The sequence below is a fragment of the Nilaparvata lugens genome, chromosome 6, assembly GCF_014356525.2.
Source record: "Nilaparvata lugens isolate BPH chromosome 6, ASM1435652v1, whole genome shotgun sequence".
NCBI classification, from domain to species: domain Eukaryota; kingdom Metazoa; phylum Arthropoda; class Insecta; order Hemiptera; family Delphacidae; genus Nilaparvata; species Nilaparvata lugens.
This window is the reverse complement of record NC_052509.1, coordinates 18002698-18030661: the sequence shown is the minus strand read 5'-3', so window position 1 is coordinate 18030661 and position 27964 is coordinate 18002698. Positions and strand designations below refer to the sequence as shown.

At 34.2% G+C, this 27964-nt stretch overlaps 1 protein-coding gene across 1 annotated transcript; it reads right to left on the bottom strand.

Annotated features, from left to right (window-relative positions):
- Positions 1 to 24: 24 nt before the first annotated feature.
- Positions 25 to 27964, bottom strand: LOC120351822 (valine--tRNA ligase-like). The gene is made up of 18 exons (XM_039430306.1): positions 27730 to 27964; positions 26495 to 26705; positions 24796 to 25042; positions 22883 to 23111; positions 21647 to 21826; positions 19632 to 19759; positions 17807 to 17952; positions 17169 to 17285; positions 15277 to 15538; positions 10343 to 10465; positions 9388 to 9495; positions 8532 to 8691; positions 7105 to 7400; positions 5869 to 6066; positions 4567 to 4672; positions 3033 to 3199; positions 1926 to 2075; positions 25 to 268 (listed from the first exon to the last, which is right to left on the bottom strand). The coding sequence occupies exons 1-18, from the start codon at positions 27797 to 27799 to the stop codon at positions 188 to 190; spliced, it is 2979 nt and encodes a 992-aa protein (XP_039286240.1). The 5' UTR covers positions 27800 to 27964; the 3' UTR covers positions 25 to 187.

Genomic DNA, 27964 nt, shown 5'->3' with positions numbered 1-27964 from the left:
AGCATACAAAATCAAATGACAAAGTATTATAATATAATCTTTTTATTCACAAAATTTACAAGTTAACACGAATACGCAAACTGTTAACACTAACCTGAGAATTATTAACAATAATGAACGATACAGAAATCGACGAATAAATAATTACAACTATGTATTTCTACTCAACATGAATCTATAAAAATTATTACGGTTCTACATTTTGGTGCAAAAGTTGTGAGTCGAGTTTCCTTCTGATCTGCAGTAGTTTTTCTTGGAGACCCAGGATCTGAAAAGAAAATACTTGAGTATTGTGGAAGTGAAAAAATTATAATATGAATAAATCATCATTTCTTACTCAGTAAAATCACAAGGTCAATCAACTATCTATTTCCTTCAAAATATCATTCTGATAGTATCTGATGATTAGAAAATTCAATTCAACTTGAAGGCCTACGTTTTTATTGATATTACAAGTATTTAAATGAAAATAATTCTATTCCATGCATATGTTTTCAATACTTTAATCAAACAAATCTGTATTTTTAGATTGAATACTAACTGTTTCTAGACTAGGTACTTGATAAACACAGACAACAGATCCAAATTCAAATTTCATTAAACCTATAATTAAAAAAAAAACACAAAACTTAGAATTGATCAAATTATCATCAATTGAATTAATAACAGTACAAGCGTTCTTATATCAAATACTTCCAATATAACAAATCCCTCACAGCTTGCCTTTGTCATTATAGCTTTTCTCTTACATTTCTCTTGCCCCCTGTAGGTTGGGGGAGCTTTGAGTCGATCATCGTATTCAAGAATGTGTTGAAAACCAGAATTCACCCACAGTATCCATGCTTGTCGTAGGAGCCGACTAAAATAGACCTCAAGGCAACTCTAGAAGTTGCCTTGCCTTCAAACCCACGGGATCTGCCCCAGTTTTGGAGGGGAAAAAAGAAAAACCCAAGATACCTGAGATGGGCGAAACTCCAGGCACAAATGTGGGTGAAGAGGCTGAGTCGAGGGTGGCCGGGCGCCCTAGAGGCAGTTTGGCGTCCCCTCTCTCAGCGGAAGGACCTACAAAAAGGCCAGGAGTGGGACTTAAGTAGGTCACGAGTTTGTGGGTGGAGAGGCCAAAACTCATCACTGCTCAAAGAAGGGCGGCCATTTAGGCAAAACTTCTTGGGAGAGGTGAGGCTTTTGACCCTGCGAGGTTTCGGAGGGGCAAAAGGAAAAAACCCAAAAGACCAGTGATGGGTGATATACCAGGCACAAATGTGGGTCAAGAGGCTGAGTCAAGTGCGCCCTAGAGGCAACTTGGCCGCCCCTTCCTCAGCGGAAGGACTACAAAGAAGGCCAGGAGTGGAACTCACGTAGGTCACGAGGACTAATCAGTCTGAAGAGACTGCCAATCATATCACACTGGATTGCGACAAGGATTGCAACCAGGTGATGAATGGAATGTTAGTATAGGGAAAAACTCCTGGTTCTTGTAAAGGACATAGGTATTGGTTTGCTCAACTAACATACTACTTGGGAACACAATAAGCTTCGGTTGACGTGTGGGGTTCTTTGAACCTTTGGATCCTTGAATCCGTCCCTGTGAAAATGACTTTATAATTCATTTTGTATAATAATAAATACATTTCTCTTAGATTGAAATTGGAATACAGTAACGCAAAAATGTTACTTAAAATGCAATGATGAGCTGTAAATACCTCGACAAAAATGAAAAATGATGTCTACCAGCTCTTTTCTTTCTAAATCATTTCCCAGTGGTTTGGAACTCATCTAAGCCCAGAGGTTACATTCTTGCCTGGTTACCAATAAAATGATAGAAAATCAAAATTTATCACCTTAAGAAATTGATAAAAATAATTATTTTATGGAGAATAAAAATTCGAAATAGTGAAATTATAACGGAATGATCTCACTGTTACCTTTTTCCGGTGACTATCTTGAACGTCGAGTGGTGCCTTCTCTTTGAATGTTTCGTTCTCGACAGTTTCGAGCAATTTGACCAGTGCTTTGTTCAATTTTTTCTCTTGGTTCAATAGTCTCTCGATCTCATCTTCCGATATTTCAAATGTCTGCAATAGTAGAAAATATCTCATAAAGAACAGCAGCAATGAAGAATTGTAATACAATTAAGCAGATAACAACTAAAATTATGTAAAACCACACTCAACTACAATTTTTTTAAACTACATTCAACTACAACTACACTACTTCAGTTTACACTGAATGCAATTACGGTCAAGAATGAAAACCTCAGTTCTCGAAATGAAACATAACGAACAATTCATAATTGCCAAAACATTATCAGAAATATTGAGAACCAACTGTTTTTAAATTGAATGTACTTCTCTTGCAAGATGCAACTGATGTTGGCAGTGAATCTAACAATATGTCATGAATAGAAATCAACTGACAGGACAAAGATTATTTTCATCTTGGTTTCAAGTAAAATTTCAATAGAGAATGTGATATTGTGATAGAAGTTTCTTGTTCGGTTTTGTGTTTGGGAATAAATTGATCAGATAAATTCAAGATTCTGGTTGATATTTTTTTTGGATTTAAATTTGTGTATAAATCAAATTATAATATTTACTTAACCTCTGGACTGCATTTCAAATTTAGGTTGAAAGCAGTTTTGGGCGAATGCCTGTTGTTTACCGCCTAAATTGTATCTATCGTCTATGAATAAATAAAGAGCATCCCACTTCATGAGTAAAATGGAATATGCGCCGTCATGTACCCTATTTCAAAAAGTAATTTGTTTAAAATGATAATAATTAGAAATATGTTTCTCTTCACGTTTTGGAATGTCAACACTTTACAGTGAATTGTCTTCACTGAAAATCAGCAAAATTATTCGTACTACATTAAATATGAGAACTGAGTTTATAATTCAGCTTTGCATTTCAAATTCATATATTTATACCTTACCCCCAAAAATGTGAGAACGAGATATATAGATTTAAATGTATATATTTTTTAATTCCCATTTCAAATTTAAATTGAGCTTGAACAATTAATTTTCTCACCGGTATCTTCAGATAGACGTGTGTGTGGAAACTGACAGGTTCGCATACAAAATTCTCTTCATTCTTATGCTCTACGAGATCAGTTATGATGTAATCATCATTAATGAAGCTGTTGATGAGTTGGTAGTGTCTGGTCAGAATGTCTCCTTGCTGGCTTTCGATCTCAACTGAAAAATTAATTGAATTTTGAACAGACAGACCAATTTGTACTAGAAATTCAGAATGAGCAGCATGATAATTTTCCAACTTGAAAGGCATAGTAGGCTACATACGAGATTTTGTTTATTCAACTTCATAGTGTAAAAAAAGCTTGATAAGAAATAAATTGATTTACATGTTGAACCTACAGAAATAAATTGTATTTGCTTTAAACAGGCAACAAGCTAAGACTTTTAGGGCCGGTTTCCGAGCTCGGGATTTAGGTAAGTTCTAGACTTTATACAGCTGGAGTCAGAAAATTGGCTTTCCGAAACGGGGCGTAGTCGCAGTAAATAGCTGCAGCACACTAAATCTTAATTTTTCCATTTCTATAATTGGAAACGTTTTTCTTTGACGAAATGAAACATTCCTAAATAATTCAAAATAGCTGAAACTTTACACTATTTTCTCTTCATTTTATTTTGTGTTCAATTTTCTAGTTTTTCGGAATTTAATTTAAACCTGACTTTGACTACGACTACGACTACGTCCCGTTTCGGAATGCCAATTTTCTGACTCCAGCTGTTCAAAGTCTAGAACTTAGCAGCTAAATCCCGAGCTCGGAAACCGGCCCTAAGAAGTTTATACTGTAGAAACATGATGATTTAATGTTGTAAAATATAGAAAAATGATTACACTTATTGCAATCACAATAATTTTTTATTAACATAAGTACATAATTGCTTACACCCTATAGCAATGTGTATGGGATTATTGTGTAGTACACAGTGTTGACACAGAATTGTAATAATTTTTTTTCTACAACTCTAAATTAACAGTTTTGGGCAGTTGTAGAAAAAATTTTATGTAAATGTAATTCACGCGTAATGCTTCTTTATCGCTCTTGCAAAATTATCACGCTCCGCTTTGCGTCGCGTGATAACTGTTTTGCGCGAGCGATAAAGTCGTGCATTACGCTCTTAATACATAAATAGCTATTGTATGAGTTATCAATGCAGTAAACGATATATGGGTTACCAAATCAACTTGGGAAAATATTCGTACTAGTTTTCATTCTGAGAAATAAAAATGAATGAGTTTGCAAAATCAGGAATTCAACTAGTTGAATGAATTCATTCTTTTAATCTGCTTACACGAACTCTAATTATCACAAAATAATTGCACACTGTATTCTGAATATATTTGATGTGAAAATAAAATGTAAATAATGCATTTAAAATTGAATATTTTTACCTACTCAAGAAAAAGATTCGTAATAATCACCCACTTATATTTGGTTGAAGTAGAGTTTGGAGATAGATAAATTATGACTGATGGAAGTTGAAATTAATCTTGTTTCAATGTTGAATGATATTGTCATTATCATGATACTTACCATGAGCAGCCACTTTTTTCACACCATTGGTTTTCTTCATTCTTCGGATAGTTCTGATCACATCCATTGTGAACTCAACTTCCTCCTCTAGGTGAGCATTTCGGAACTGCAAATTCAGGCATTTGATAGAACCAAATAATAAATATAATATGGAATAGTCATCATAATAATAAAACATATGGAGCACAGATCTTTCAAAACTAGATACACCACAGTAAATTCAATTCAATGATGATTGGGGAATATTCACTATGTATATTTTGTCTCAGCTGCTGTATTTACTTATTTTGTGAGTAAAGATTATTTTTGATTTGAAAAAAATACTCGAGGGTTTTTTTCAAAATACAAGGATCATTGTTGTCAGGTGTACCTGGACATCTATATGAGATAGAGCGCTCTACCTGGTCTCAGATTGCAGAGTACAAAATTAAGCCCAGAGGGAATTTGAATTATACATTTAAATGGAAACAATTGGAAAATATTGTTGATCAAAAACTAAAATTCATAAAAATTGATTTTTTCTTGAAATTTTACTTATTAATTTAGTATAAATTTATAATAAATTTTACTTATTAACTTAGTATAAAATTTTAACCCAGTACTCATTAAAGATAGAGAGTTCAGAATGATCTTATTTTATTAAGAATTTCATAATCTAAAAAAAGGCGAGAGCAAATTTTTTCCGATCACAGAATTTGGCGGAAATAGCTGAAAACTGGAAAATGAACAGAAAATACGAGGTTTTTGTGCCACACTGTATCTAGCACAAGGAGATTTAGTATGGAAAAATTGGTTCTGGACTTCTCTTATGTATCCAAACAATATATTAAAAAATCAGAACTACAATATGAATTGCAAACACCAATGTACATAGTGACTGGATGATATGCCATTTTATTGTCTCTTTTCTGTATAGGGCTACTTGTAATATAAATAGAAATAAATCTCAGTACCCTTTTTTGAATTATTTTAAAATAATTAAAAAAATGGTACTGAGATTTTTATTTCTATATTTTAAAATAATTAAAAAAAAAAATGGTACTGAGATTCGGATTTCTATTATAATAACTGGACTATACAAGAAAGCAAATAAGAAATAAGAATTATCATCGAAACGAATTCATGAACTAGGCTTCATTGAATGGAATATAAAAATTTGAATTCTATTTCATAATAGAATAAAATAAGTGCTTCAAAGAATTTCAGAGAATAGAATAGAAAAGTTTTTCATAGAGAAATTGAATAGAATAAAAAAAGGGTTTCTATCGAATGAAATGTGTGGAACATAGCGAATTTTCTTACCTGATAATTAGAAGGATATTGAGCATACATGAGAGTAGTAGGACGTTTGCCAGGTAACTGATAGTTGATCTCTTCACAGAGGAATGGCATTATGGGCGCGAGCAGTTTCAAAGAAGTGTCCAAACAGAACATCAGCGTTGAAATCGCCTTACTGATCTCTTTGTCATCACTTTTACGAAATACTGGTTTGGTCGCTTCCTGCAAATTAAAAAGTTATTGTTAGGAAATTTGTTATGAAGAAAGATCAATGGAAAAAAATCAATCCAATTGTTATCGGATGGGCACGTTAAATTGTCGGCCCCGGCTGAAGTATGACAGTAGTAAGGCCTATTGAGGGCTCAAATGATATACTCAGGCGAGGTGGAACTTACGTCAGGAACTCCCCATCAATAAAAGCCATACGAATATTATTATATTATTAATGGAAAAGTCCTACTTTGAACAATTTAGTTTATTGAAACTGTAGTTTAAGCTACAGTTACTGTAAAATTATTATTTTTCTTTACATAGTAACTGCAGTTTCAGCTGGTATTTAAAACTCCTTATGTAACATATTATCACAAATTAACAATCAGATTGCTATACGGTAGATTTGGACTACCCTAATAAAAAAATCAATATTCAACGGGTTAAAGCATATCCATCATACGATGGAAGTTCAAGAAGTAATGAAACAAATTACTACTCCTCAAAAACGGCTGAATTGATCCACATGAAACATTCAGGACATCAAATTGGCAACATTACGATGACATATGAGTACCGTAGTTTAATCTTACTGGCAACCGCAAATATACTCAGTTGATAATGGCAAGTTTGCTCGAGAATTGCTCTGTATAATAACTTACAAATAACTACTAAAAACGGGTTATTCAAATAGTAAAAAACTATGGTTACTTCGAAAAATAGACCTAAGCAACAAAATTATCCCTTCCTTTTGATAATTGATGAATATCCTAGGCAAAAAAGTATTTTAGGTTGATCTCAAAACCTCTTTTGCACATGAATTATTTGTTTATTCATTTTAAGATACATAGGAGAGCACAATGACTGTGATTGAACAACTAGCCTACTCAGGTTGCCAACTTCATGTCCCGGAAATTTCATATGGATCAATTAAGCCATTTCTGAGGAGCAGTAATGTGTTTCATTACTTATTAAACTCCCTTCGTATAAAGCCTCCATCATTATAATAATGTGCTTGATTGAATACATAACTGATTTGTGAATACTCACCAAATACACATCGCAGAGGAAGGAATGAAAAAACCGCCGGAATGCGGACGTAGTAATATGCAAGTCAGCATTTTCAATGCCTTGGTTCATTTTGTCGACTGCTTCACTCAACCTACTCAAAATCCACTGGTCGATGAGAGACAATGAGTTCAACTCGTAGGGCAATACAGACGCATCCTGCACATCGATATTCAAGTCGGATATCTTATTCAGAGTGTATCGGAAAGCTTGCCAAATTTTATTGCAAAAGGAGCGGTTATTCACAAAGTCTTGAATGTCGACGTCGATCGCATGTCCTGAAATATACAGAATAATTTACAAATAAAAAATAAAAACCTAATACGGGTATTATGCGGTCTATTCTACTGAATAATTCTACATCTCTAAGGGCCGGTTTCCGAGCTCGGGATTTAGCTAAGTTCTAGACTTTAAACAGCTGAAGTCTGAAAATTGGCTTTCCGAAACGGGGCGTAGTCGTAGTTTACTACGACTAAAGTAGAAAAACTACTAAAAGACTTTTGTCTTCTTTGTCTATTAAAGATGATAATATCTATTTTCTCATTTCTATAATTGGAAACGTTTTTCCTGGACGAAATGAAACATTCCTAAATAATTCAAAATAGCTGAAACTTCAACTAGTTTCTCTTTATTTTATTTTTGGCTCATTTTATAGTTTTTCGAAATTTAATTTAAACGTGGACTATGACTACGCCCAGTTTCGGAAAGTCAATTTTCTGCCTACAGCTGTTTAAAGTCTAGAACTTAGCTAAATCCGAAGCTCGGAAGCTGGCCTTAACAGAGTTCAGTTTATTAAACTAAGATTTTATCTTGAACTTACTTGATGGATGGAACTCGATGCATTGGTTTCACTGTATCAGAAATTTACTATCGTTCAATAACTTCATTATAGTTCATGTTATAATGGCAGTGGAGAAATATAGGAGAACAGCGTTGCCGGTTCTCTGCCATGACATTGCCTTCCATAGAGGATAGCTGATACCGGTATAAATAAATAAATATTATGATGTAATATTAAATGTTCATTCTTGTTTAAAATATTAAATTATATTTTATACGACAAGAAAATATATTTTTCAATGATAGATAGTGATGATAACGTTAATTATATTTCTACATTGTTAAAAAATGATCTGGCAACGCAACGTTCACTACCTCCGCATCGGAGGTAGAAAAGGATAGCGCTATCTGCTTTGTCGAATGAAACACCAATACAAGGATAGAAACAACAATGTTAATAAAATACTGTCATTATAACGTGGACAACACTTTAGGTGGATTTTTGACTTGAAAGATATCTGCCAATCAGTCAACCTTGAGAGTTTATAGTAGTTTTTTTTTAATGAAGAGATTTTATCTAAATAAGAAACGATTATAAGATAATTTGGCTATTATATAGAGAGACTCACTGTGTATATTTTGTGCCATTAGCGTGAATCTTAGGGCATCTGTACCACAGTCTGGAACATTGGGAGGGAATGTAGCCTTTTGTCCGTTGATAGCTTTCTTCATTTCTTCCCCCGATATCAGTCCACACTTATAGTTTTTCTCTACTTCTTTGTGCAAGTCCTAGAACAGGCAGCAATATTAGATAAAATAGAATAGAATATACAATACAATAATTTTTAATGTAATATCCAATCCATATTATTTAATGATGACCAAGATATGCTATTCTACATCAGAAAACACTTACACTCTCAAAGATAAATCTCAATCTTTAAAATTTAATGCTTCGAATCTTCAATACATATAAAATTTAGTTAAATTAATTCATATTTCATTAAAAAATGTGATTATCATGAAAATGACAATACTAGTAATAGGCTATTATTGTATTTGTGTATGTACTACATATATTGTCTTTTTTCTTTGGGGCTACTCTTGTATGTAAATAAAAATATATATCTAAATACCCTTTTTAAGATTTTGTCAATTTAATTATTTAAATTTATTATTTATTACAATTTATTAGCAAAGCTAATAAAATTTATTTATTTTCCAATCACTTGATAATTGCATCATATAGCCGAAACATGTTGTGACTAAATAATTTTTAAAGGGCACTTGGATTTCTATTTTTATTTATGTATTTGTACGATATATTGTATATCATGAGTGTTCAGAATTGCATTGTATTGATTATTGTGTTTTAGGACAAGACTGTTGACATCTAATCACTTGCTGTTTTTCAAGGAATACATCAAGTTAATACTTGAATTACCAAAGCAAACTGCTCTGTTGAAATAGATTAATTCCTGTTACCTCTAATGTCACGCCCTTGATGATATTCTCTGGGTATATCACATTGCCCAGACTCTTGGACATTTTCCTGCCTTCATTATCGCATATAATTCCATGTAGTAGTATTTTCTGAAAAAGAAATAGCCATAGATTTGAAAAGCATATGTCAAAAACTTTGGTTTCGTAATAAAAGGTTTACTCAGTCATTCAAATTAATGACGATGAGACCGTGGGCTGACTAGACGATACTTCATAAAAAGATTTACAAGATAAGACGAACAAATATAAAATAATAAAATAAAAGTACTGAAAAAATGAATAAAGAAGTACAGAAAGATAAAGATAGAAATCACAATATTATAGAATTCAAAACTATCAAATCACACAATAGTTTTCAAAACTTATCGACAGAACGAGTATCAAGAAAACATTGTTTTGTAGATCTTGAATTTTAATTTAGTAGTAGCAATAAGTGAATAGTGACAATTTATGTATTGGATGAAATACAATATGCAGACAAGAAAGAACAGGAAATTTCCCTTACTCATAAAATCTCTATTTTCTCATTTTTCTAATGAATAGACCAGCTAGTCAGGTAATGTCCAAATTTATAATCCCACCAAATGATTAATCTTGAAAATGAAAAATTAATTTTAATTTGGATAGATTGATAAGATACTCGAAGGCAAACAAAACAAACTTAAACTATACACGGTTAAAAAAACTTGATTTTAGCAAAAAATGACCAGTTTCAATACTACTCATTAGCTTGATTCATAATTATTATTTCAAACAGTGAATGATAATTCTGTAGAACAAATACATTTGTAAAATGCGGTGCATTACAATGATTCATAATTATCATTTCAAACAGTGAATGATAATTCTGTAGAACAAATACATTATTGTAAAATGCGGTGCATTACAATTAGCGTATGCATTATGAGATTCTATTTGAATTAGTTGACGGGCTTACTTTGAAAGGCAGTTGTCCAGTTAGCTGTTGTCCCAGCATGGTCATGCGAGCAACCCAGAAGAACAGAATATCGTGACCTGTCACCATCAAGCTTAGAGGGTAGAATTTCGAAAAATCTTCAGTCTGGAAACAAATGAAAGACATTTTACTATTTATGAAACAATTGATTATTAGGAGAAAGTACGACGAATCACAATCCATCATTCAGTGGATTGACTAGATGGTCGTTTATTACAATATTTGATGAACACAAAACCCATACTTCAAAATTATTTAGGAGTAATGTTTTTTAACAAGCTTAACTGTTTTTTCTAACCTGGGAAAGTGAACATCCAATACCAACGGCCAAGGTCTATAAAAACCTATTTATAGACTTTGCCAAGGGCTTTACTTCAATAGCCATAGCCACCTCTAATACAGTACAAGGCCCTGGCCTACGATATTGCAACGTCACAGTGTAGGCCTACAATCTAATACATGATTGGTGAAAAAGGTTTAAAAAAATACCAGCTGATCTTTTTCATCAATCATGTATTAGATTTTAGGCCTACACTGTGACGTTGTAATATCTTGGGCCAGAGCCTTTTATTAGAGGTGGGTATGACAATAGCGCTCCAATCGGATTTCATAACCTAACAATTAAGCCTAAAAACCGCCGTTTTAGTAGTCGTTTAACAAAAATAGCTCGATAACGGACTGAAAACTGCTGTTATCTGTTAATTTTAAATGATGACTTATCGAATAACAGAGATTAACAAATAACTTGACTAAAGCTGCGTTTACACCAAAGTTATTAACAAAATGATTATAGATTCTATTAGATTGAATATAACTTATCATACACATGATGAACATATGTGTTTGTCAAGTTCCGTTCAATCTAATAGAATCTATAAGGATTAAGTTACTAACATTTTGTTAATAACTTTGGTGTAAACGCAGCTTAATGCCCGATTTTAACAAGTTAAGTCAAGACAGTTCGCCAACGCAAAAATAAAAATATCTCATCCCCGAAATTTACAAAATGACGTATAGCCAAGCTGTAAAGTATAAAAATCTGGTGTGGTCCACTCACACGACTTTCCTTGCCGTTATAAAAATTTATCAACTGATGCTAGTGTTCCCGCGCATCTCAAGTCTACTTTTCTAAGATCTGAGCCAGCTGGTGACAGGACAATAACGCTAGATATACACGAGATCTGCTATCTCTTCATAGTGAATGATTTAATAGAATCAACAGTTGCCAACAGTTTGCAATTGACTAATCTTATTTTCTCGAATTTCGAGCTTATTTTCAATTTTAGGTGAAAATGTTACTGAACATTAATTGTAGAGATTTTTATGCTCAATCTTTTCCACTCGAATTTTTTGTTTAAATTGTATCTGAAGCCTGATAATTGGGAATCTGAAACCAAACTTTGCATAGATGGTGCAGTGTTCCTGAAATTTTTACAGATATGAGACTCGTGGCAGTTGATAGAGCTTATCAATGACTTTCCTAGGTATGAATTTGATAAAAATCGTTGGAGCCGTTTTTGAGAAAATCGCGAAAAACCCTGTTTTTGACAACATTTTCGCCATTTTAGCCGCCATCTTGAATTGCATTTGATCGAAAATGTTCGTGTCGGATCCTTATAGTGTAAGGACCTTAAGTTCCAAATTTCAAGTCATTCCGTTAATTGGGAGATGAGATATCGTGTACACAGACGCACATACACTCATACACACACACACACACACACACACACACACACACACACATACACAGGGGATCGAAATTTGGAAATTTGGGTACCTTATTTTTTTTCGGAAAGCATACTTTCCTTACCTATGGTAATAGGGCAAGGAAAGTAAAAACGACCTAAGAAATGAAGAAACCTTAAAGGTTTGATAGGTGAAAGGGTAGGTTAGTTAGGTTTTTGCTTTTAAATGGCAAAATGCTTGTATTATTCAAATGCTTTGATAACTGTAAAGTAGACACAGATAGCTTGCATGTCAGAACATGTTGGTGTTACATAGTTTGGCCAACGCTTTACAGCGAGTGAACTGAACATATAATTTCTAAGGTGATAGCTTCAATCGATGATTGCAGTGCACTCATATAAAGCTCGGGACACATATAACCGCACCGAGCCAGTGCCGAGGTACGGCCGAGTTACGTCCGCGACACGGTGATGATGGTAGGAGAACACACATATCCGTGCGACAGCCGAGCGGCAGCAGTGTCTCAGTTCTGTAGTGCTACTGTGGTCTGATTTTTGAATATGTTAACTATTGTTAATAATGTAACACTATTAAAACTTGTTACATCCTATTTAGATTTATATTTTTAATTTTAAACTAATTACCTGTGATCACATAAGATAAGAATCATAGTGCTGGCATATATTATTTCTGTACATAACAATACTACAATCAGTCATGTATCGTAAATATAATATATCAGCAATGAAATTATTATCTTCCGCCTTATGTATCTAAACGTATTTAGTTTTAAATTTAAAATTCAAGACACAGTCACGGGTTTCTTATTTTATACTTTTAGTTGTTTATTTTATTATTTATTATATTATGTCTATTATACCTTTGGCTCATCTTATTATTTGGTTCAACTTTTACTTTTGGTTTAACTTGTTTTTCCGTTCAACCATATTTCTCATCACTTTGATTGTACAGAACTGGAAAATTCCGTATCTCTTCAATCAGTTTTTCACTCTCCATGTTACACGAGCCCGCACCGTCTCCGTCAAAAAGTAAACTGAACTAGATGGTGACGGCGCGGGCACGGCTCGGGCAACAAACACGGTGATGGTGCTGACGCGGTGCGGTAGTATGTGTCCCCACACGTTTGAAAGCATTAGTTTTCTCACTGGCCGTAGTACGTCCGTCACTCGGCCGTGCCGCGGCTCGGGCTCGGTGCGGATATGTGTGTCCCGGCCATGAAGCGTACCCGGTTTGACAATGTTCGAATATCTTGACCGAACTCGGGAAACCGGGCACTAGGCCCATAATTATGTACAATCTAGGTTTAAACGAAGATTGATCAGATGTTTGTTTGAACCCGCAATGCAAAACATTATAATAAATGTGACCATTCATGTAAACCTAGTTTAGCGTTACACGTAGATGGTGAATGTAGGCCTTGTGAATACCCTTACTATCTACTATCCATTTCAATCACCATTCTATTGCCTAAACATCTTCCACATCACTTTTAATGTTGTACATATTCGTGTCCCGTTCCAGCCAGTGCCGAGGTACGGCCGAGTTACGTCCGCGACACGGTGATGATGGTAGGAGAACACACATATCCGTGCGACAGCCGAGCGGCAGCAGTGTCTCAGTTCTGTATTCTGTAGTGCTACTGTGGTCTCAGAAACTATGCTCAACAGAGATCTGGAAAATTTGGCAGAATACTTCAAGGCATGGCACCTGAAACCCAACCCAACCAAGACAGTAACAACAGCTTTTCATCTCAGTAATCGGGATGCAGGGAGAAGGCTAAATATTGTTTTCTGTGGAGAGAGACTGACACATCGGGAAGCTCCCCGATACCTAGGTGTGCGACTTGATAGGTCTCTAACATACCGCCATCACTTGGAGGGTGTAAGAGACAAGTTAAAGACCAGAAACAATATTATAAGCAAACTGGCTGGAGCAACCTGGGGTTGCAATGTGGGAACGCTGCGAACATCCAGTCTTGCCTTGGTGTACAGTGTGGCTGAATACTGTTAACAGGGTTGTCTCAAGGAATGAGTTGCCAATAGCTAAGGAGCTAAATAATGCACCAGCAAGACGGCTACAATCTAGGAGGTATCTGAGATTAGATGATCAGTAAAGCAATTTGGAAGGCAAGGTGGTCCTCCTCATCAGTAAAGAATAAACACCTAATTGAGGATTCATATGTGCACGTGCTAGGGACACTGCTTGGCCGCCGGCAGTGGTGCTGTTTGAACAGGTTCCGGACAGTCTCTTGCCTTATGGGGCTTTACACCTGACCCATACTGTGAATGTGGCGAGATACAGACAATGGAGCACTTGGTTTCGAACTGCCCTCTGTTCCCATGTGAGGGAGGATTGCAGGAGGTGCATGCGGCAAGTGATATGGGGCTTAAATGGATTGAAGGAGTATTACAGAGAATTGACATTCGGGCTCGGTGCGGATATGTGTGTCCCGCCCATGAAGCGTATCCGGTTTGACAATGTTCGAATATCTTGACCAAACTTGGGAAACCGGGCACTAGGCCCATAATTATGTACAATCTAGGTTTAAACGAAGATTGATCAGATGTTTGTTTGAACCCGCAATGCAAAACATTATAATAAATGTGACCATTCATGTAAACCTAGTTTAGCGTTACATGTAGATGGTGAATGTAGGCCTTGTGAATACCCATACTATCTACTATCCATTTCAATCACCATTCTATTGCCTAAACATCTTCCACATCACTTTTAATGTTGTACATATTCGTGTCCCGTTCCAGCTAGTGCCGGGTATGAACAATGCCTCTCCATCTTCTTTGGTCTTCCCACCAACGTTCGTCCTCAACCTGTCGCCATCTGTATCCTCTCTTCCCCACTTCGTTGACCACTGCGTCGTTGCGATCGTCCTCTTGGTCACCTTCCTTCAATCCTCATCTCTTTGGCAGCCGATCCTCTCCCATTCTCTTCACGTGTTCAAACCAGCGTAGTCTCATGCTTTCCATCTTTCCCATTATACTTTCCATGTTCAGTTCTCTTCTTATCACCTCATTCCTAACACTGCTCCAAGCATCCAACTTTAATGTTGTAAATTACTAAAAGGAGGCATTTATCTATCATTCATTCTACCACTTAAAACTTGCACAAGTAGTGTAAAAATCATAAGTCTGTATGCAGAGGATTCAATGGCACTTATCTGCAATTTAAACTACATCCTATTAATGTTATACCTTTTGCGGCCAGCCAAACGCAGCCAAGGGGAATATTCCTGACGAGAACCAGGTGTCGAGCACATCGGCGTCTTGTCTCACCGCCACATCGGCTCCACCCACTTGCAAGATGGCCGCCGCCTGCGCAGTGGCCTCCTCAATGGAGTGCGCGGCCACCCACACTGGGCCGCTCTCACCACCCCCCTTCACCCCCTCTGCAGTGGATGCCTGGTAGATGGGCAGTCGGTGGCCCCACCACAGCTGTCGTGACACACACCAGTCTCTGGACACATCGACAAATTAAAAAATGTATCAATATTTCAAAATAAACAAATAATATGATGCATTTCTACTCAAAAGTAGATTATAAGACACATTATAAGGGTGGCTACTAACGGTAGAACATGCATGATACACATGAAGTCATCACAGCGACAGGTTTCGAGCAAAATTTTTGAGGTTAGGTTTTTGAATCTCCGGTTATTTTGTTGTTCATTTTTTCTTCGCTGCTCTATTTGAGGTTAAACTATTTTTCTATAATTATAATTTGTAATTTTCCAGTGATTTATTTAATGTTGTTGGTTATTCATTTTATGTTAGAAGCCTCTCGCTGATGACAAAACACGCATGCATGATGAATATGTGTGTGTGCATGCATGTTTACGAGTATTATTCATGTTCTACCGTTAGTGGCCAGCCTTCGATACATTTTTTTGGTCATTACTATAGCTATAGTGAGGTCCACGTTATTATGTCAGTGTAGGAAGATAGGAGAAAAGGGTTGGCAGATCTCAGCCTTGCCGCCCAAACAGCTGATACTGGTATATCTGATGAATTTAACTGTTCATTATTGTTGAAAATAGTTAATCATATTTTATTTGTCAAGAAAATATATTTTTGAAAGATGTAATAATAAATTTTTATTATTGAGATTAAATATTTTGTTAACTAGTTGAATTTTGTCAATAATTGTTGATAAACGATGTGGCAACATCGCAATGCGTGAAAGAGATGACGCCATCTGCTTTGTTGAACGATAGACAAGGATAGCAACACCATTGCAAATCACACACTGCCATTAAAACGTGGACCTCACTATATCTAGTCCAAAGACTAATGAGCTATTTTTTCCTTTCCTAACATACTACTAAAAAAATGAAACGGTGAATTTCTCATTATAAACTCTTACTGCTATTGCTAAATTAATATGTACACTTATTGACTGCACTAGAAGCTAGATTCCAATCACCGCTCTGCTCTTTCACTGGACACTACTTGAACCAAACTCTACAATAGTTCAAACGATGAAACAACATAATATAGGTGCACATTTGGTTTAGGGGTATTCAAGGGCTTTTTCTTCCATTATATTTTTTAATAATGAGTGGTTGCATAAATGAATAAACGAAATATCATGAAGTATCTATAATAGAAGAGCCATCTACTTGATAATATGAATAGTTAGCACAGTAAGATCTATCGTATATACAAGGAGGTTAATTCAGAAGTACCGTACGAGAACTGTTAATAATCAGTTACTAATTTAGTTAGTTTTTGGTTCCATTTTTTTCATAACAGATAGAAAATAATAGAGCTTGAAATTATAAATTCAATTTTTAATTATTTCTTCTAATAAACTATCATATTAACTCTTGTGAACAGAAAAAAATTCAAGCATCACGACTTCAAACAAGAGCAAAATTTAAACCTAATTTAAATTTTTTAATTAATTCGAATTTCAACTTTTGAGGATTTTTTTTTGTAAAATGCTAGTCATAGGATCGGATGTAGCAATAAAGATCGGTTCAAAACTTGAAATTTTCTTTGGTCATAGAATAAATTTGGTGCAACAAGTGGGCAGTAATTCTACAGATAATACAATAATGTCATTGTAATTTCGCATTTCAACTTACTCGATATTTTCGAACCAATGCATCCAAACTCTTTCGAAAGAGCTAGGCTGTATCACCAACTGCCCAGTTTTTACAGCTTCAAGAGCCTTTGCAGCCATGTCTTTACAATTTATAAACCTGTAAAAACGTTTGAATCAGTACCTTGGGGAAAATATTCATTCGTGCAAAAAGCTGATATATTGAATTCATTTTTTAGAATACAATTGATGAGAATAATAACTTAATTATTGAACAAAAATCGTAATTAATTTTGTCTTGAGTATTTGAATGTATGTTTTTTCTTCACAATGAAGAATTAATTGTCTAGACTAAATTAATTTGCTATCAACTACCCTTAAGACTTCTGTAAATGCATTTGAAAAATTGCAATCCAAATTTTTTACTATCATGGAACTACCCATAATATTCATACAATGACTGAGAATTGAAAATGTTATATTTTTACACATCTAGCACTTTTAGTAGCAAATAAGTGTTCCTAATATATTTTAAATTTAAAAATATTGTTAGCATTCTTCATTTTTTACAATAAAATCCTTTGCTTGCATCTTTTTACAATAAATGTGTAAACATTCATATACAAAAAATACCTTCTTATCATATTGAGATTAATTCTAGAGCAACGAGCTAATACACACCATTGTGGTTTTAGAAGATGTTCAATGACATCACCAGACCGACTGCAAATGGGTAGTTGATACTGGTGTGGTCTCTGATCTCTATACAGTCCTTGCTTTCTCAAGTCTTCTCTTATTGCTTCTCTTGCTTCAAATCTCTTCATACCCTGCGAGAAAAATAATTCATGTTTTACTAAATTGAAGCAATCTATAAGAAACTCAATTGAATTAAGAAAGAACGTCTAGAGATAGTAATTAATTTCAATATAAATTCACATTTAAAACAGTAAAACGGAAGATTATTGTTGATTATGGTTTCTCGAAAACAACAAGTTCTTCTCAAACGTTTTGTGCTTGATTCATTACGAAGCGAGTCTCCGTAATGGCAAAACCGTAAACTCTACAAACTGTTTAAAAAAATAGTACAGTTGAACCTCTATATAACGAACCTCCAGTTAACGAGCCTCCAGTTAATCCTCTACACAACGAATTTTTACCTGGTCCCATGACATTTTAGAGTTTTAGCTGCTTATTCACCTCTATTTAACGAATTTTGGACCTCTCAACTACAAAGTTTTCTCTAGACTTCAACATACAAAATGTAGTGTGTATAGGAAGCAGACGGTCATTTTCAAGGAAGAATGATCAATTCACGTTTCAGCAGAAAGGTCAATAGACTAAAAGTAATGGCAATTCAGGTAGGAAGAAGATAGGGTGGTAGACAGTCAATAGAGGTTGAAACACATGTCGGAAATTGAATGCAAGTTACTGGAAATAGAATTTCAAGGACTTGTCATTCCTAAACCAGGCAGGTGAACGACTGGACATTTCAATTCTTAGAGCTGACTATGATGATAATGACTGTGACGGACCTGAGGAGAAGAATCCGTCAGATCAAGATATTTTAGAAGCTTTAAAAAATATCAGGCAAGGATTTAAACTGTAAAATAGTATACCAGACAACATTAAATAAATGTGAGTCGTTTATGAACATGATGTTTTATTCAAAAATGCAAAATTAAACTGAAAATTACTCACTTTTTCAAATGAAACATTAAAAATAGGAAAGTTGAGTGAAGTTATTGACAAAATTACAGTATGTTATGTTCATTCTAATAGTAGTGTAAAAAGAATTAAAACATATTTTATGAATGAAGTTGAAAAATATTGCTACTGTACTGAGTATGCACATTGATTAAACTCTACAAATAGTACAAATCAAGCTTTCTGGAAGTAAATTGTGAGTTTACTCATTACATTCTATAAATATTCAAAAAATGCATGAATTTTTAAATTTCAGTATTATTATTGAGGTACCGTACCTACATTCCCGATTATATGTTTTATGTTCCATATTTATTTATTCACCGCCGTGATACGATATTACAAGATCCATAAGATTGAGGCAGTTTTCTTGACAGAACAACCTCTCAATACGAATACCTCTCTGCAACGAATTTTTTCTCCGGATAATCGACTTCGTTGTACAGCGGTTCGACTCTATTTATAAAACTTTTATTAAACAGTACAATTGAAAGTACATTACCGCAAAGTCTTCTGTTCGTCAGTATATCGTCAATTCCAGAACATTTCGTCGGTTTGCCTTCAGTTTTTTTCAACCCCTTTTGGTCGTACTCTTGCGGAAATCGTTCATATTATTCAATTAAGGATGAATAGAAGTTATAAGTACTGACAATGTTCTATATCATAATTCTCATAGATAGATTATTAGCATTAAACATTAGATTGACAGAGAAATCAACAAAAAAGATCTACTGCAAAACAAGATTGTTCATATGATAGATGATAAAGCTTATGAAAAGGATTTTTTATCAAGAATACTCACTGAATAGGATGAATTGGGGAAATTGTGGATCAGTCCTTGGTCGTTGATGACAGATATGAATGGAAGACTATGCCTTAAAGCTAAGTTGTGATCATTATGATCGTGACTAGAAGTTACTTTCACTGCGCCTGTAAACAAGACACAAAGAATGAATGGAAAATGTTCACAATTCGAGAGAATCCAATAAAAAATAGGTAGAAGCTCATCAAAGTTGAAATAATTCAATAAAAAGTAGAAGGTTATTTAAAAGCACAATCTACATTATTTGAGAACATCAATAAGAGTAATCAGCCTTTGAAAAACTGCTGCCGGTACAATCGTGGTTTGAACTGCATGGATGTTTGGTGTAAACAAGAAAAAACTAAGATAAAAGGTATTTAGTACAAAATGATACATAATAATAATAATACATAATATAATTAAATTACAATTGAAAAGTGAAAAGACAAGCAGATTTAGGCTATGAAACAGCAATTTTCTTTCCTCATAATTATTGTAATATTCATAGATATTTGAAAAATGACTAGCTTATGTCTACATTTTGAGTTGAAGGAAGAATAACAAACACTTTACAAATAGGAACTATAATTTATTTGAATTAAGTTATTAGGTAAGTATTAACAATATTTTAAAGAAAAGAAATTGCTGACGGATCCTGCTATTTGTACTTTTGATTTAGCAAGCTTCGTCTTCAAGAATAGACGGGTTGCCTATATGAGGAGAACCAGGTGAGTCATCTCCATAATACAAGGTTTGGAGGTTTTGTATAACCACCTCATAGACTTTGTCTGCTGGAGAATGGCCCGTTTTATATAGGAATTAAAATATTCAATTCACTCCCATCACACATCAGAGAAATTGAGGGCATGAGGGAATTAAAAAAAAAATTAAGGGAATTCCTTCTTGTATTGTGTACGTACAAATTAGCGGACCTTCTAATTAGTTAATTTCCCCTTACTAATTAGTTAATTAGTAAGTTCCCAGTTTTAACAGTGATACAACTTTAAGTGAAAAATTTAATTCTAGCCGTTCATAAGTATAAAAATTTCTTTGAAACAAACATTCCGTGGTATAATTTCCGTTCATTATCTCATTACTACATTCCTAGAACAAATTTAACAGTATGCCGCAGACAGTTCATATACATGAGTAATAAATTGATAAATATTTTGCCAGACCAATTAATTTCAGATAGATTTAATAAATCAGCCATTAAAAATATAGAGAGATAGATCAGAAGTGACAATGTTTTTCGCCTCATGTACAGTTAGAATCTACTTTATTAAAACTTTTTTCTTTGATATTATTTCCACTAAGTTACATTTTTTTTAGATATTATATTACTACAATTATTATTGTTATTTAACTTATTCATTTATTATTACTACCATTTAAATAAAATGTTTAACCATCTTTTATGTTTATGTTAAATTGAATTACATCTTTTGGTACTCGTTGCTAGCACACAAACTTAGGTTTTGCTGGCAACGCCAATTAAATTCTAAGTTTAAATTTTATTTTTATTCTGTATAAGTATGAAGTATTTGTTTTATTTATTATTGTTATCTTTATAATTGGCAAATAAATGTTTTTTGAATTTTTGCTTAATGTTTGTTATGTGAAATTTGCTGTGTTCTCTTGTCTGTTGGTTTGGTGGATGAAGGATATTAGAGATATATTGACACTTTGACGTGTCACATATTGCAGGAGCGATGCTTCATGATGCAGTTCTATTATGACGCATAAGTAAAGTAAAGTAAAGTGGAGTAATAATTTGTAATGTATTTCTGTTTGATTATACAAATCGTTAAAAGGTACTTGAGGAATCAATACCGTACAAAATCAAAATACTCTTCTTACCGAGACGAATTTTTATTTAAAAAACCAATAAGTAAATCTACGTTGTGAGAGGTTGTTAGCTCGAGTATACAATTTCAATGCAAAATTATAAAATTGTAAAATTATCTCGATTAAATTGATACTATACCGGACCGGAGTGAGGTAAGCATCCTTACCTGTTCCAAAATTGATATCAACAGCCTCATCGCAGATGACAGGTATATGAGAGTTACGCAAAGGATGTCTCAGTCTAGCCCCATGGAATTCCTTATACCTTTCATCGTTCGGATTTACTGCAACTGCCACATCGCCCAGCATTGTTTCTATTCGAGTTGTTGATACAACTATTTCCTTGTCTGAAAAATGAAAAAGAATAATTCGTAAAACATATTGAAATGTTGATAATATTAAAAATAAATTTATTGATTTTTTTGAGAAGTGTAGAATTAGGACTTTATCAGACTCTAGTGTTCATGAATTTTCTGTGTGAATTTTCATCGTGTTGAAAAATAATTAACGTGTTTATTTATTTTTTTTATTTATTATTTTCCGCCGTGGATTAGTAGTTCCATGACCCGCCCTCTAGTATTAGAGATCTCAACCCTCATCTGAGGCGGTTGAAATATTAATAAGCATAATTTATTTTTCTGTCATTAAAAAAATATCTATCTACAGCCACAAATAATGTATTATTCATACAGTACAATGAAATTGAAAATTAGCCTACATGGAATGTGATAAAATATTTTTTGAAGTTAATATTAATTTATTCAAAAAGACATCTTATTAAGTATGAATATTCTATGCTGAAAAATTTAATTATAATTCTACTTACTAAGCTATTTCAACTTCTTAATGTACCAAGATTCTAATCCAATCTATCAGAATTAACAAACCTAATTATGAAAAAGACCAAACTAAAAACTATGTACTATTTTGGTTTGGCGTGATTCCAGCACAATGTTTTTGACTCACTGTGAAAATAATTTTGATAAAAGCTACCCTCAATTTAATTTCATACATCTTCGTATAAGATAACTACACATTGTGCGAGTCATAAAAAAATCTGTGAAAAGAACAGGGAACAAGGATTCTTTTCCCATTTTATATCTAGATACTGAGATGAATGTCAATAAAAATCAGAGCCGGTGCAGCCTAAAGATTTAGAGCGTTACAACGATAGTCTGCTATTGCTGAAGTCTCGGGTTCGATTCACATTCAATCTTGCATTTTTTGTAACATATTTCACGTCTATATGTTGAGGTAAAATTTATTGGTTTATGTGGGCAAATCGCTGATATTATCAACTCATGAATTATCTGAATATTTAAAAAAATGAAGATATAATAAATTGTATTTGTATATAATTTTAATAAAATCATAATTGGATCAATAATTGAGAAGACACAAACCTGAGTTAACAACTTTGTAGGCGAAATCATCAATTAATCCAAATTTGACAGGGGACGAATAACCAGGTATATTGAGATTTTGCGGTCCATTTATCAGTCTATGCTCCACTTCAATATCGGAAATCGTTGATTGCAAGTAACAAGACCAATTCACGAGGGCTTCCTTTCTGTAGAACAGGCCTGCATTCCATAGTCTGATGACTGCTTCGTTAACAGCTCTACTATAGTTCTGGAATCAAGTAGAAAAGTTGCAACTAAGTTATTTAATGGAACGACGAATACAAAAATCAACTATTTTATCAAATTAGTTGGGAACTCAATAAGAGAAAGTCTGCTTTTTGTGGATCAATGTACTGTTTACAAATATCTCTTAGAAAAGATTTAGCAATTAAAAAATGGCGTGCATTACATACTGTCTGAGGCTACCCCGACGCTGTGAGGCACAAGGTGGCAGAGATTAAAAGGAAGAAGTAAATTACATACTTCAACAACATTTAAACATTGTAGAAGTCTTTTAATTTCCAAGGAATTGTTATACATTTTATTTGTCATCTTGTCAAATATTTATTGAGGTTTACTTCGGTTAAATTGATATCTATGATCTATCTATCTAAAGAGTATAATTTTCTTGTCGTTTCAGAATAAGAATTCTCAATTTTATTTATAATAGGTACAAATATCTCGCAATTAGCTTCTTTTTCAAACATTTTATAATAATGAAGTGCGGTGATATAAGTTCAATATTTGATTATAATTTGGTGTTTAATCATTCTAAATTCAAATTTCTAGCTCCTATAAATAGAGTGTTTGAGAAAGAACTCCCTAGTTTTAATATGTCATAGATTCTGTAAAAAGTGATATACACTATTCTAGTTTGTCGTGTTTGATTCAGCAACTGTCTACGTTTTGTCCCCCTGCAGTTAGCAGACCTGCTTGACCTTGAGACGGCGCCAGGGAACAGTTCCCTCAGTTGAGTTAGGGCTTTCCGGAAGGTGGATAGGGAGAGCTGGCCCAATTGCTTGTCACCACGAAGCCCGAACTTAACCTCTCTGGACTTTTTCTTTTGGGTACACATAAAAAATGTTATGTACAGTGGAAAAATCAGAGACATAAACCATTTACGGGAAAGAATCGTCACGGCGGTTGGGACAGTTACACCTGATATGTTGGTGAATACATGGCGAGAGCTTGAATATCGTCTCGTCGTGTGCAGGGCAACAAATATATCCCTTGTTGAAGTATATTGATTTTAAACAAAAGTTGAAGGTTCTCTCTTTCATTGTATGTACTTGTTGATGTAGTTTTCCATCAATTTACACATTAAATTTATACTGTACCTAAAACTAGGGAGTTTTTTCAAACATCCTGTATTTTTGGACAGAAATTGAACTTCAACTTTCCACAGTAAGAACATGACCTATTTTTTGAAACATGTTATTATTTATCAAATTTGGGAATGGAATAGTTTTGGGCTATGCCTGTTGTTCTTTCCCAATAATATTCATGATTTGTAATTGTATCAACAAATGAATGAATAAATAAATATCCAATACTAGTTGATGGCCCAGTATACATCAGCTTGCCTAGTGGACTTGTGGGTTGCAACTTCAGTAATTTCTACATTTTTCCAAAATGGATGTCAGAATGCATTTAAGCAAAGATATGAGCTCCGCAAGCTAAGCGTACGTTGTGTGGGACTCTCTGAGAGCCAGGCATAGCCCACACAAGGTGGAACTTCAGTTTGCTATCGTTTCACCGGTCATGCGTTCGATTCCTGTATGTATGCATTCCATTGATCATTCCCTAACACAATTTACAGAATTCTGTGAACACAATTATAATCATCAGTGAAAATGGTTATTTTTGCTAAAAATGTTCTATTCCTGTAAATAAGAAAATACTCAGTTAGGAACCTTATCCATAGTGAAGGTGTCCCTGGACCAATCGAGAGAGGCACCCAACATCCGCAGCTGTTTCTTGATGGTGTCATCCTTCTCACTCTTCCAACTCCAGACCAGCTTCAGAAATTCCTCCCTGCCAACATCCAGTCTTCGCAGGTTCTTTTTCTTCATGAGGTGCTTCTCAACCGCCACCTGCGTGGCGATGCCAGCATGATCTGTGCCCGGCACCCACAGCACATCCGAGCCTTTCATCCGATGCCTGTAACACATTCACATTTCCAGATAAGAAATACTAATACACATTACAAAAAATACTCTTGAAAATAGTACTTGATTCAACCCATTTCAACAATATTCCTTCTAATAGGTTTCTCCTAAGTATAAACATGAAAAATAGCGTCAAAATTTTAAAAATCACAGTAGAACCTTGAAAAGAGCATTAAGGGGCGGTTTCCGAGCTCGGGATTTAGCCAAGTTCTAGACTTTAAACAGCTGGAGTCAGAAAATTGGCTTTCCAATTCAGAAAATTGGGCGTAGTGGGAGGTTTTTTCCTTGATGAAATGAAGCATTCCTAAATAATTCAAAATAGCTGAAACTTCACACTATCATCTCTTTATTTTATTTTGTGTTCAATTTTCTAGTTTTTCGAAATTTAATTTAAACGTGGACTACGACTACGCCCCGTTTCGGAAAGCAAATTTTCTGACTCAGCTGTTTTAAGTGTAGAACTTAGCTCAGAAACCGGCCTTAAGGGTTATAAATATTTTTCAATAAAACATTTATAAATATAAATAGTATGTCCATCTACTCACATATGAACAATGTACCTAACAAAGCGTTTCTTTCATCTGTGGTACAGTATCCATACATTCAAAAAAGTGGTAGCCTGTGTATCCATACATTGGTAGGTATACAATGAAAAATTACTATATAGTATATTTTTTGTAGAAAAATATAAGAGTTAGAGTAGAGCAGAGAAAAACGACTTTCACTACTCATTTCATGTTTTTAAATGTACATTCTGAAGTTGAGTTGTGAGAATTTCAAAACTAGAATGAAATTATCAACTTGATAAAATTCATTTTGACTAAAAGCGATAAAATATAATGCTCGATTTAATCTTGGAGAAAATCACACATTGAAAAGACCTGCTTCAAAAAGTTTGAAAGGATTCTAGGCTAATTTTTTTTTCTATTGGTCAATACTATAGCCATCTAGTCTAAAGACTAATGAGCTAATTTTTTCTATCCTAAATTACTACTTGAAAAATTGAACAGTGAATTTCTCATTAGGAACTCTTACTGCTATTGTTTAATTAATATGTACACTTATTGACTGCACTATAGAAGCTAGATTCACTCAATCACTGCTCTGCTCTTTCACTGAACACTACTTGAACAAGCAATGCACTAGTTCAAACGGTTTCCTCCTTTTGAGCCTCCGCACCAACCCTCCATTGTCTAGCAGCTGGATCGCCTCGACGTTGTCATGTTGGTGCAGTCGCCCCTCGTGCCTCTCCGCATGCCTCTGGATCTCGGTGGATACCAGGTCGACGTGCAGGTCTCTATGAAGATCGCTGTTCCTGACATACCAAGGAGCATTCTAGGCTAGAAAATTATAATTTGCTAACTTGGTAAAATTTTAGTTTGAGTAGTAAAGCAGAGTAATTTAAGTGGAATATATGATGCAATCACTGCTGTTGTTTACTTACCATCGGGACAGAACGTCCTGCAAGACAACCGTCAAGGCATGTCCCAAATGTAAAGTGCCTGTCACATTGGGTGGAGGCAGCACTATACAGAATTTATTATCAGAATGACTTTCAGATTTAGGTTTGAAGCAATCATTCTTCTCCCACCAGTTGTACCAATCGCTTTGTACATTGTACGAGTTATATGTGTCAGGAAATACGGTTGGCTTTTCTGAAATATGATAAAAGTAGAAGAACTATTAAAATCGTTAGAACTGATTAGAGCCCTTGAAGGTATGAAAAATTGCAAGCAATTTAGCTGAGTTTTTAACATAGCTGACTATAAACATTTAATTAAATGATGAATTCCAATAGTAACCAAAGTCCAAAGCCCCTCCATGGAGAGAGGAAATCCTTTTTCCTTCACAATTTGTAGCATGGACAGAGTAGTAGAGAGGAGTAAGCATGCTGCGCACAATAGGATGCTGACACAAAAGTAGGGAGAATGCTGTTAGGTTAGGTGATTAGTAAAGAACAGAACATTAGGCATCTCTGTCTTTGATAGAAAGCCGTGTAAAAAGTAATACCTCTCAGATTTTAGTAAATATCTCAAATAGCCTAGCAATTACCTTAGACAAGATTGTGTGGCTATAAAGATGCTATTCCTTAGCGATGACTCAAGTCGCGCGGCTAGAGCACATAACCCATAAATTCAATGATTTATTAGATTTTTATTTTGTATGAACATTATGGCGGCAGATTAATAAATTTGAAGTGTTGGATACAGGATACTAAATTGCTATTATGATACATAACCAATGAATCATTGAAATTTATAAATTATGTTCACTAGCCGCGACGGCTCTAGCTGCGCGGTTTGAGTCGCCGCCAAGGAATTGCACCTTACCATAAACGTCATAACAATTAATATTATTGTGATTTGAAACTACATACATTGAAAGATGAACATCAGAGTATTGATATTGATGTTTGTATTGCTTTACATAGGCTAATCACTCATTAATTCAAGAAATCTGAGATCATCTCAAAGAATTTGAAAAGGAAAGAATTAAAAAAAAGATAAACAGTCAATCTATGATGCAATAACCTTTCCCGGTAAAATGAATCACCTATGAAAAAACAAAATTACTATGATCTGATTTTTATAATAAATTGGGCGCTGAATTTTAAAATTTTCTAAAAAATTCAAATCAGGGACATTTGTCTAAAAATAACCAGTAAATTTGCTCTCTCACCTTTTGGCCATTCAAATCGAACACAACTAGTACAAATGCCACGGAAATTCCTTGCCAGAATAACTGCCATGATATTTTATATCCATTGGTGATGACATAGAAATACACAAATATTCATCTTGATAGAGTTTAAATTCAAAATTCATAAACTTTTGTAAAAACTAGCAATGCATGGAAATTCAACATAACCTATCGCGAAATGACGATTTTAACTTTTTATGAATCGACGGGAAAG

Coding starts and splice junctions, on each gene's coding strand:
- LOC120351822 (XM_039430306.1), bottom strand. CDS start 27,799: ATGGCAGTTATTCTGGCAAGGAATTTCCGTGGCATTTGTACTAGTTGT. Junction 25,043..26,494: donor CAGGACGTTCTGTCCCGATG/GTAAGTAAACAA, acceptor AATGTGTTACAG/GCATCGGATGAAAGGCTCGG. Junction 15,539..17,168: donor CATTGGTTCGAAAATATCGA/GTAAGTTGAAAT, acceptor CGATGTGTCCAG/AGACTGGTGTGTGTCACGAC.